This window comes from Equus quagga, chromosome 18 (genome assembly GCF_021613505.1).
Source record: "Equus quagga isolate Etosha38 chromosome 18, UCLA_HA_Equagga_1.0, whole genome shotgun sequence".
Lineage (NCBI taxonomy): Eukaryota > Metazoa > Chordata > Mammalia > Perissodactyla > Equidae > Equus > Equus quagga.
Window position 1 is genome coordinate 47,747,752 of NC_060284.1, and position 12,676 is coordinate 47,760,427.

Here is a 12,676-nt window from a genome sequence, read left to right on the forward strand (position 1 = left end):
TGTGTCTTTTTATTGGAGAGTTCAATCCGTTCACATTGAGAGTGATTATTGATGCATGTGGACTTAATGCTGTCAATCTGTCGCTCATTATCTTGTTTTCCTGCATTTCTTTTCCTGTGTGCTTTAGCCTACCCATTTAATACTGCAATTTCTTATGCTGGGTTTCTTAGATTTTTCCTTATTTATGATTTGTGACTCTGTTCTGTACTTTATTTTAGTGTCTACCCTGAAGCTTGTATTTAGAATCTCGTGTATAATATAGTCTATTCTCTGGTGGTCTCTTACTTACTTGGCCAATACTGATTTAGACCCTTTGCTCTTCCCCTCCTAAATAATTATTTTCATTTCTTATCCAACTCGTGTAATGAATTTGTAGTTAGAGTGACAAGATCATCCTTGCTTTGGTGGTTTCCTTACCTTTACCCTAATGCTATAATTGAATATTTGCTATCCTGTTCTGGTTCTATCCATCGGTCTCCCTAGTCTGTGGATTGTGTCCCCTTTCTCCCTTTTTTCTTTTTTCAGGTATGAGAGCCTTCTTGAGGATTTCTTGTAGTGGAGGGCTTTTAGTTACAAATTCCCTCAACTTTTGTTTGTCTGGAAAAGATTTAATTTCTCCCTCATATTTGAAGGAAATTCTTGCTGGATAGAGTATTCTTGGCTGAAGATTTTTATCTTTTAAAGCTTTGAATATGTCACTCCATTCTCTCCTAGCTTGTAGGGTTTCTGTAGAGAAATCCGCTGACAATCTGATAGGGGCTCCTTTATAGGTTATTCTCTTCTTTTTTCTTACTTCCCTGAGTATTCTTTCTTTATCTTTCCTTCTTGCCAAGTGTACTACTGTGTGCCTCGCTGTAGGTCTTTTTACATTGACAAATCTAGGAGATCTGAAAGCTTCTTCTATACACATTTCTCTGTCAATCCCTAGATTTGGGAAGTTCTCTTCAATAATTTCGTTAAGCACACTTTCTGCTTCATTTTCCTTTTTCACGTTCTCGGGAATTCCTATGATCCTTAAGTTCTTACTCGTTGAATCCACTATCTCTCGAAGATTTTCCTCGTTTTTTTAAATTCTTAGTTCTCTTCCTTCCTCTGTCTGGAGCCATTCAGCCTGTCTATCTTCAATTATGTTAATTTGCTCTTCTGTGGTGTCTACACGGGCATTCAGGGAATCCGTATTCTGTTTTATCTGGGCCATTGTGTTTTTCATCTCTAGTAATTCTGTTTGACTCTTCTTTATGATTTCAATCTCTTTTGTGAAGTAACTCCAGAACTCATTGGCTTGTTTCTCTATCTTTCTCTCTACCTCATTGATTTTTTTGATTATAGCTGCTGTGAACTCATTATCACTTAGTTTACCTAATTCCAAGTCCTCAGGACTTAATTCTGTGTTTTTATTGTTTTCCTTCTGGTCTGGGGCTTTTATAAATTGCTGGATGGTAGAGGTGCGGTTTTTTCGCATGGTGGTAGAATTCGGTTGCAGTTACAGCCTGTCACCACTAGATGGGGGTTGAGAGCCGCATGTTCTGAGCTCTGTGCCTTCGGGCAAGATGGCCGCAACCAGTAGCTTTGATGGGAGGGAGGGGCTGCTATTCTCCAGTGCCGATCTGGATTAAGATCAGTTCTGTTCTCTGGTCTCCCGAGGCCCTGGGTTTATGGGGTCCCCGCAAATGGAAGCTTTCCCTCGTCAGCGGGTTTCCAGTGAACCAGCGGCAGGAGTCCTCGATGATCCCCCGGTACATGGCCCCTCCCCCTGCTCCTTCCCGGAACCCCGCAGCAGTGATGGCAGACTCTAGCTGGGGGAGCGACCTTCTCTCCTACCCATTCCAGCGCCTCTGAGGCTGTCAGCAACGTTTATGATCTCCACCTTCTTGGTATTGTAGGTCTCTAGCATGTTGGCCTTAGTTTTATTCTCTGAAATTCAGTTTTTCCAATCCTTTGTTGTATTTTGGAGGGGAGAGAATCCCGGGTCACCTCACCCCGCCATTTTGCTCCCCTTTTCTTCATTTCTAATTCATTAATTTCTGTCTTTAGTTTTTCTGATTCTTCTAGTCTGTTGTTCAAGTTTATCATTCTTTTTCTTACTTCCTTTGTAGAATGTTGTCACTTCAATTATTTTCATTTCTTCTTATTAAATAATATACAATTTCAAGTAGGAGTTTTTCTCTGAGAACTGCTTTAGTTGATTCCTATGTTCTCATAATAAATTTTTATAAGTGTTTTATATATTCTGCAATGTCATGTTTCACTTCTTATCTGACCCACAGGTAGTTTAGACCTTTTAATTTTTTCCAGTTGAAATTTTGAGTTGTCTAGGTAAATATTCATAGTGCCAGCCAGTAATTTCAGTTTTGCCTTTTCGGTCCTTGGGCTTTAGCTCGTGGCATGAACCTCTCCTTGTGGAACTAACCAGAGTTGGTACAAAATAGGTGGGTTCAGGCCTTGTTCCATTCCGGAGTAGTCAGCACTTTAGAGGAATATGCACTTAGAGGACTAAATAAATAACTAGAGAACTGAGAAGCATAACTACCTATAAAAACTGAAATAAGAACAAAAATAGGTATTCTTAAGGATTTAAAATAAACATGATAAATGTTTTGGATGAAATACTGATAAAAAGAGATACATATTCAAGTGATTATTCAAAAGATACGGATATATGGATGATTAAATGTCTTGATAAAGTTTTTATTATCTTAATAAAAAGCTGAGGAACAAGAAAAGTAACAGGAAACTATGTCTGTAATAAGTCGGAACAAATGTTCTAGTTAATAGCAACATGAAGGAAACTGAGTGAGGAGAAGACCAAGGAATTCATCAGCGTATGGTGGAGCACTTGTCTTGTTAGAAGGAAAATGTACTTATTGATAAGTTGAAGAAATTATTAGGAGCATATGAACAAGAAAATGTGATGTAAGTTAAGGACAACCATTATAAGAACAAATTTGTATAGCTTTAAACCATCAAAAGAAAAGACTATTTACCCAGTAGAAAGAGGAATGGAAGAAAAAAGGAAAGAAAAGAAAGAATAGTAAATGGAAAAATATGGACTAAGTGATGTCGAATGCTGACTCCTAAAATATCGCCAAGGTAACTTGTTGATAAGACAAAGCTGAGTTTAATGCTTACTATGTTAATGAAGACCCCTACTTCACCAGAGCCTTGGTAGCCTGTCAGACAAGAAAGGCCAAAGTTGAGGTATTTATTGAGATTTTAAGTCTAGTTTAACATGGACCCTTCAGTTGGCTGGGGGGCAGGCAGGATCGTTGGTTATGATTGGGTAAGGATGATGGTATAATAATTTAGGATTGGTAAGTGGAGAATTTAGAGGCAAGAAGTTCATAGGTTTAGAGTGTAAGCCATCATTTGGTACTTTCTGTTGAGGAGTTTCTGGGTCTTTAGGAAGTTCCTGGAACGAACAATAAACTTATTTTGTAAGTTTTATCTTTCTGGGCAAGTGTCTTCTGGAACAGTAAACTCATGTTGATGAAGACAGTATAATAGTAAAGTTATGTAGATAGGAAACTGTGTGGATGATTTTATTCTCAGAAGATAGAAATAATAATTGCATTTCCTGGGTTGGGGAGGACCCATCTGCTCCCAGTTATTTATTTTTTACTATGCTGCTAAATTTGTTTTGCTAGTATTTTATTCAGGATTTCTGCCTTATATTCATTAGTAAGGTTGGCCTGTTTTCTTGTCATGTATTTACAGTATCTAGTTTTGATATCATTTGGACCAGCTTTGTTGAATTAGTTCCTACCTTTCTGAAATATTTCCTTTAAGATCAGGATTATATCTTTCTTGAAGATGAGTAGATCTTATTAATTTGATTTTCTCTACTCACATTTTGTTTGATGACTTACTTTTTCAGTATGATCTATCTGCTTTTTGATTGTTAAGGATTATTATAGTTTTTGTTCCACTGTGGTTTTCTAGCCTTGCTGTATTTTATTATTATTTTTAAGTATATTTTTTACCCTTTTTATGAGTTTGAACTAGAAAAGCATGGTTGTCTTAGGACTTATTATCATCTTGAACCACCCTCCCCATTTCTTGAATTAATCCTCTTTTTGTACCTGTCTCAGTTGAGTAGACAGATAGCTCATATTCTGACCAGGAAGAAAATTGAGGAGAATTATAACTTTGGTTTTCCTTTATCTTCCTGTTAGATATCAATTTGTCATCTTTAGGAAAATATATTAAACAATGTATATTATCTATTCTTGTGGAAAAGTGAACCATGTTGGGTATTCTTTTTGGTCCTTATATTTCTACTTTGATTTACTTTGTGTATATAAAAAATTAATGGGACTGGCCTGGTGGCGCAGTGGTTAAGTTCGCATGTTCCACTTCTCGGCAGCCTGGGGTTCACCGATTTGGATCCCAGGTGTGGACATGGCACCGCTTGGCAAAAGCCGTGCTGTGGTAGGTGTCCCACATATAAAGTAGAGGGAGATGGGCATGGATGTTGGCTCAGGGCCAGTCTTCCTCAGCAAAAAGGGGAGAGTTGGCAATAGCTAGCTCAGGGCTAATCTTCCTCAAAAAAAAAATAAATAAAAAAAAATTAAAATAGACCTTTTACAAAGGCTATCTTTTTAATTTCAGTTTTCTTCCCCCAAATATAGGAAGTTCACAAATGGGTGCCACCATAGTAGATGCTTTGGATACCCTTTATATCATGGGACTTCTTGATGAATTCCGAGATGGGCAAAAATGGATTGAAGACAACCTTGATTTCAGTGTGGTGAGTATACAATTGATAATTTCTTAGATTGACTGTGAAAAGACAGTGTCTAACAATAGTAGTTTTGAGCATTATACTAGCAATTTAAGGAAATCCTAAGTCCCCTTTCTTCTTTTACTTTTCTTCCCCTAATCCTTTGAGGCACTGTGTTAAGGCAATAGTTAGGGAGAAAAACACATTGAATTAGAAATATCAGGAAACCATAAAATACTTTATAACTAATAAATATTTTCTTAATTTTTTGAAGACTCAGTGATTCAGCACAGCTTTGATGAGCCTCCATAATTAGGCCTATGCCCATCCTTCCAGCATTTTGGCATAGCTGTCGAGTGGTACTGCTTAGGTTTTGAAGCTCAGCACAGCTACAATCTAGTGCTACTTGGGAAAGTTCCTTATTCTTCCTAAACCTGTCATAAAATTTCTATCCCATTACAATATTGTGAGGATTATTTGAGATAATCTGGTACATATTAAGTGTTCAGTAAATGGTATCAATTATTTTCATTTTTATTAGTCTTCACCTAGAAGATGTGTGGGCTGTTTTGTCTTATTCATTATCACCTTCCGTGATGTTTGTGTTTGCTCTTCCTTCTGAGTGAAGTCAGAAGTCACTCCTCTCTGACTTTTTCTCTTTGGCTGACTCAGCATGATTCAAGTTGTGATTTAAATCCATAATTATTTCTTCTCTGATGCCTCTCCTGATGCCAAGGTAGATAAAGACTGATTACTTTCTTTTATATTATTTTAGTATTTTGGACATATCTCAATTAGAGCAGTTTTTATTATCAATTAGGTTTAGGTTTGGCTGTGAATGGTGGAAAATCCAACATAAAATAGCTTAAACAAGATAGGTGTTTTTCTCTCTCATGCAGATCAAGTACGGAGGTAAGCAGTGTAGGGCTGGTGTGGGTCGCTCCTTGAGGACCAAGGACCTAGGATCCTTTGTCTTGTTGCTCTGTCAGTTTCATGGTTCAAAATGGTTCCTCAGGAGAAGGTGGATAAACCTTCCAGTTTCAGAAAGGAGGAAGGGACAGAGGAAAGATATGTGACTGTTCTTTTAAGAGCACTTCTCAGGAGTTGGTTGCGCCATTTTTGCTTGTATCCTCCTCAGTGGATCTTACTCATATGTCTCCACCTTACTGTAAAGGGAGACTGGGAAATGTAGTCTCTTTTTTTTTTTCTGGATAGCTACTTAGCCCTTATAGATTGTGCTTTTTGTATTAAGAAATCCCTACTCCAAAGTCATGAAGATATATTCCTATATTTAATTCTAAACGTTTTAAAGTTTTGCTTTTGCGTTTAGGTCTTTAATCTATATGAAATTGATTTTGTATGTAGGGTGAGATAGGCAACTATTAATTGCTCATAGCACCATTTAATTCTCTACTTTTTGTACATGCCACATTAGTCATATATTAGTCATATTAGTCTATTCTTTTCTACTGACTTTTCTCTTTATCCCTACATCAGTATTAAACTATCTTAACTACAGTATTTTTATAAGAAGCTTGATATCTATATCTGAATCTTGATATCTGATCTTGTTCTACTAGGAAATTATCTTAGTAATTCTTTATTCTTTTAAGCTCCATAAAAGTGCATTGAAATTTTGATGAGGATTGCATTAAATTTATGGATTAAATTGGAGAGAATTGGTATCAGTGCAATTTCAAATACTCCTGTTCATTAACATGACAGCTTTATTATGTCTAATAATTCACTGGCATATCATTGTATTGGTTGGCTCAATCAGGAACCAGAACTATACTATTTATTTTAATTAGAGGATTTAATGTTTAAATTGTTAACCAAGTAATGAGGAACTGCAAAGGGAATATTGTGGTATTACAAGAGATAGTAACTACAGTAAACAGCTACCACCCCTGGCACTTTGAGAACAATGGGAAAAGGTTGGAATCATTAAAATTTAGTAGTTTGGGACTCTGTTTCTGGTGTCTTAGGGGTTCTTAGAAGGGCTCTCTCAAAGCTGGGACTCAGACCTCTGAGGAGGGGACACCTAGCTAGAGTTCGGTATCTCTAAGGGCCGCAATGAGACTGATTTGGGGAATATGTATGTGTGGGAGGGGAACTGTAACCTGGAACCAACTCCCAATGTGAAGCCTGACACAGGAGTGAGTTTGACAATTCTGCAATAGTGGGTAGACCCGTTTGGTAATCATAAAGTGAGTCAAAGGGATATTGGTAGGCGATGACATCTGAGAGGTTGTGGGGAATCTGATTATGTTGGATTTTATCAGTCATTTTACTCTTGAGTGTAACCAGAGATCGTTGTAAGGGTTTGCACAGAGTAGGAACCTAGACTGACTTAAGATTTACAAGGCTTACTCTAGCTATGGGGTGCTGAATGAATAGAGTGTAGGCAAGAGGGTAAGAATGGAAGCAGGGAAACTGGATAGAGGGTTATTGTTCTGGTGAGTGATAGAGGCCCTCCTTGCTTTTTCTCTTCCTCTGTGTATTTAGTGAATGTCTGCTGTGTGCCCTGCAGTATGCTATATATTGGGAATATATGAAGTAATAGAAAGCACTTTGCTTTCAAGGATGGGGTGGATTGACAGTTCTGTTACTAAAACATGCCAGCATATTGTGGACATTCTATCTTAGAAAAAGAGACTTGTGTTAGCAAGTGATGTGTTCTGCCTATGAGTGTTGAAAAGACTTCAGGGTAATATATATTTCCTTTTAATTTTCATTAAATATTAATTATGAGTGTTATTTTTATATTAGTCAATTGTGTATAATCTGTGGATTCTTTGATCATATTCTCTGTCACTTCTACTTTTCTTTCCATGTATTAGAATTTTTTTTGGCAATATTTATATGCATATCTAAATACAAGAATATAGGCTCTATATAGTAAGTTTATTAATAGTGCTATATTTGTGGCAAATTTCCTTCTGTTTGTTGTTTGCCTGTTAATTTTGTTCATGATTTTTTTCTTATAAGTAATGTGTGTTATGGGAACATTCAGTCTTTCATCATTTATTATCAATAAATACTATTGATTTTATGCTTACCAAGTGCTTGTTTTCTCAAGAAAGCTTATATACTGTCACATTTTTTCTGTTTTTTGTTGTAATTTTTCTACATTTATTTCTAAATCATTTGGATTTCATTTTAACATATATGTGAAATGAGTATCCAAATTAATTTCTTACCTAGGAGCCAGTTTTCTCAGCATTATTAACTGAAAAATCCATCATCCTACCATTATTTTTGGTGCCTCCTTTAACATTTATTGTTATTATATGTACCAGGAAAAGTATTTAAAATTCATGAGGAGAGAGAGGACTAAAATGGACAGTGTACTGTAGTGATAGAACAGAAGGGAGGGGACCAGAAGAGAGGGTGCTACTCCGGAATTCAAGAAGTGGAGGATTTCATGAGGAAGGGAGAATAGTTAACAGCATCCAGTATCTTGATAATTTCACAATAATCTGTACATGAAAATGGCCCATTGGTTTTGGCAGTTAGGAAGCTGTGGTGACGGTAATAATAGAGGAGCTTCAGTAACATTAACAAATGGGAGGTGAGATTGCAGTTGGATGAGAAGTGAAGATGTAGAAAGCGGAAAAAACATTCTCCACGGGATGTTTGAGAGAAGTGTATGAAGTATTGAAAATATTTTGCAAACTGTAAAGCTTTATGTATGTGTGAATATTGTCACTATGTTTTCACAGAATTCAGAGGTGTCTGTGTTTGAAGTCAACATTCGATTTATTGGAGGCCTCCTTTCAGCATATTATCTTTCAGGAGAGGAGGTAAGCAAAATCAAGTAATATTTTGTTTGTTTTGGGGAAAGGAGTTGTGAATAGGATTTAATAAAATGAAAAATTTCGCTAGCAGCATATTGTTTTTCTGAATTGTCTAATATTGAAGTAATCTAAGGTTTGCTGAAAGAGGTGGATGCTTCAGGTAGAACTGTTTCTTGGGAATAATGATTTTTCCATTTTGAGAATCTCAGTCAAACATAAATTTATCACACATCCCAGCTTTATGTGCACCACGTCTCCTTTGCAGGAGCAATCCTTCTCCAGAATTTTGCCGTTGCAGTTAATTACATGGTTGAAACAAAGGGAGAAAAGAAATTAAGAAGACCTGAATTAGGGAATGAATCAGGAAGAATGACTATGGATCCTCCTAAGACCAAATATTAATTAATAAAACTGCCTGTTTAGAAATTGAATTTATTGCTACATATTAAAAAAAACAAAATATAACAAGAACTCTGAATCCTCCTTTCTGGAAGTCTTGGTGTAATACACACAGACACACTTGAGACCTATGGTGATGGAGAAGTGGGTGTGGGAAAATCCTTTTTACTTCTCAGGTGGGTTAAAGGATGGGATTGGAGAGTGGGAGAAAGAAACTAAAGGAAGAGATTCTAAGTCATTTCTATTTCATTTTCTGAGAAACTACTTAGCCTATATATTTAATTGGTTAGTCTAAATGATTGTAAGAGCTCTTTGCAAATTTAAGAAGATTCATCTTTTGTTGTATGTATTGTAAAGATGGGTTTCTATGTTGTCTTTACTTTTGTTTTGTTTTGTGTGGTTAACTTTAAAGTAGTCGTTTTTAGGATTTTTTCCTTTAAAACTTCTAGACCTTGGTCCTTAGAAAGCCTTCCCTATGTCTGTGTTATTACAAAACAGAAATCCTCATTTTTCTTCTGGATTTTGTGATTTTATATGCTTATATTTAATCTTATTTCATCTGTCTTTGCTTGTGTGTGAAAGAGTGAGGTATTCATGTACTACTGTTTTTTAGAAGAACTATGTTTGAAGATGCTGATATTTAATAGATAATATTAGATAAATAACATTTATTGTGTAATTTTACTGTTAGACTTTATTATGGGACTTGGTTAAACCTCCAAGCTATCTGTCTATTGTCAGGACACTTCAGTTCACATTTAATAAAATAAAAAAAGAGTGATTTATGCTCTGATGAAGAGTTTTTCAAACTTCAGTATGTATCGGAATCACATAGGGTGTCTTATGAAAGTGGAGATTCCGAGTCCTACCCACAGGACTGTGATTCAGTTGGTTTGGTGTGGAGACCATTATTTATTTCTATCAAGTACTCCTTATTAAAGGAGATTTTGGAAGTGGTGGTTCCATACTTTGAGAAACTCTGACCTAACTTATATGAATAAAATCATTGTAAATTTATTTATTTATTTATTTATTATTATTTTTTAAGATTTTATTTTTTCCTTTTTCTCCCCAAAGCCCCCCGGTACATAGTTGTATATTTTTAGTTGTGGGTCCTTCTAGTTGTGGCATGTGGGATGCCGCCTCAGTGTGGCTTGATGAGCAGTGCCATGTCTGTGCCCAGGATTCGAACCGACGAAACACTGGGCCGCCTGCAGCGGAGCGTGTGAACTTAACCACTTGGCCACGGGGCCAGCTCCTGTAAATTTATTGATAGGATTTTTTTGTCAGGCTTACTGAGGTATTGCCTATTATTACATAGAGCACAATTCACCCATTTTAGTGTATACCTCTATGAGTTTTGACAGTACATACAGTCTAGAAACCACCAGCGCAATCAAGGTATAGAAGAATTCTTATCATGCCAGAAAATTCCCTTTTACCATATTACAGTCACCCCATCCCCTACTGCCGGCCTCTGGTAAGTACTGATCTGTTTTCTGTCCCTACAGTTAGGAATACTGGGTTCTTTCAAGTAGCACAGTGCATTTGAGATTTATTGATGTATTTATTAGTTCATTTCTTTTTACTGCCATGTGGTATTCCATTGTGTGGATGTAAGTCAGTTTATCCATTCACCAATGGATTTGTTTTTAGTTTTGGAGATTGTGAGTAAAGCTACTATAAACATTTGCCTGTAGATTTCTGTAAGACCATAAATTTTCATTTCTCTTGGGTAAATATCAAGAAGTGGCATTGCTGGATCAAATAGTAAGTATATATTTAACTTTGGAAGAAACTGCCAGACTCTTTTCCAGTAGTTGCCTTCCATCCAATAGTTGTCTTGATATTGTGAGTTTCTTTATTATTTTTAGCTATTCTAATAGGTGTGTAGTAGTATCTTCTTTTCATTTTGCTTTTCTCTAATGACAAATGATGTTGAGCACCTTTTCCTGTGCTTATTTACCATCCATATATCTTCTTTATTTGTCTGTTCAAATTTTTGGCCATTAACATTTTTTGTTTGTTTTCTTACTGAATTTTGAGAGTTCTTTGTATAATCTGGGTATAGATATTTTATCACTATGTGTTTGCAAATATTTTCTCCCTGTCTGTAGCTTATCTTTTCAGTGACTTAGCAGTATCTTGTGAAGAACTGAAGTTGTTACATCTTGAAGAAGTCCAGTTTATTAGTTTTATCTTTTATGGTTCATGCTTTTGGTATTATATTTAAGAACTGTTTGCCTAATCCAGGCTCACAAAGATTTTCTGTTACGTTTTCTTCTAACAATATTGTAGTTTTACTTTACTTTTACTTTTAAATCTGTAGTCCATTTTAAGTTAAATTCTATGTATGCTCTGAGGTATAGGTTGAGCTTCATTTCTTTCCATATGGATATTCAGAAATTCTAACACCATTTGTTGAAAAGACTATCTTTTCCCTATTTAATTGGGTTTGAACCTTTATTGAAATCAGTTGACCGAGTGTGGGTCTCCTTCTAGACTCTGTTCTGTTGATCTGTGTGACTGTCTGTTTGCCATTATCGCACTGTGTTCATTATAATGGCTTTATGGAAAGTCTTGAAATCAGCGTGTTTGAGTTCTCTGGCTTTGCTCCTTTTCAAAGTTGTTTTGGCTATTCTAGTTACTTTTATTTTCTATATAAATTCTAGAACCAGTTTGCTGATTTCTACAAATGTCCTCCTGGATTTGGATGGAATTACATTGCATTTATAGTTAAGTTTAGGGAAAATTGGTGTCTTAACCATATTGAGCCTTCCACTTTATGAACATAATATATCCCTCTATTTATTTACTGCTTCTTTAATTTTCCTTGTTGGTGTTTCTAGTTTTTAGCATACAGATCTTGTACATGTTTTGATAGATTTATACCTATTTTATGTTTTGTGGTGCTGTTAAAAGTGGCACAATATTTTTTAATTTCAATTTCCAATTATACATTGCCAGTATCTATAAATACAAGTGACTAAAAAAACTTTTAATAAAGATTTAGTTTTCAGCTGGCTCAAGGCATTTTGTTTCTCTATAGATAACCTCCTGATATTATCATTTAAGAAAAATTTTGGTAAAACGTACATAACGTAAAATTTTCCATTTAACCTTTTAAAAGCATACAGTTTAGTAACATTAAAGCAACATTCAGGGGCTGGCCTAGTGGTGTAGTGGTTAAGTTCATGTGCTGTGCTTCAGTGGCCTGGGGTTCACTGGTTGGGAGCCTGGGCACAGACCTATGCACCACTCATTAAGCCATGCTGTGGCAGCATCCCATATACAAAATGGAGGAAGATTGGCACAGATCTAGCTCAGCAACAGTCTTCCTCAAGCAAAAAGAGGAAGCTTGGCAACAGATGTTAGCTCAGGGCCAATCTTCCTCACCAAAAAAAAAAAAAAAAGAGAGACCATTCACATTGTTGTGCAATATACAATTGATTTTTATATTGACCTTGTACCCTGAGATTTTCCTAAATTCACTAATTAATTCTAGTCACTTTTAAATAGATTTTAGTAGATTCTTTGGGAATTTCTTTGTAAACAAGCGTGTCATCAGTGAATAGAGATATTTTATTTCTCTGTATAGAGAACAGTTTTATTTGTGTGGTTCTTGTATTGCTTTTTCTTGCCTTACTGCATTGCCTAGAACCTCCACTATGAAGTTGAATGGGAGTGGTGAGAGTGGACATCCTTGCTTGGTTCCTGGTCTTAGGGGAAGAGCATTTAGTCTTTTCACCATTAACCC

General features: G+C 35.9%; 1 protein-coding gene across 3 annotated transcripts in view; it reads left to right on the forward strand.

Annotated features, from left to right (window-relative positions):
- Positions 1–12,676, forward strand: part of MAN1A2 (mannosidase alpha class 1A member 2) — a 194,577-nt gene that overhangs the window by 71,314 nt on the left and 110,587 nt on the right. For all 3 annotated transcript variants that reach the window (XM_046645240.1, XM_046645241.1, XM_046645239.1), the window contains exons 4-5: positions 4,629–4,747; positions 8,446–8,526. In XM_046645240.1, the coding sequence (XP_046501196.1) occupies positions 4,629–4,747; positions 8,446–8,526 (200 nt within the window). The remainder of the gene's footprint in view (positions 1–4,628; positions 4,748–8,445; positions 8,527–12,676) is intronic.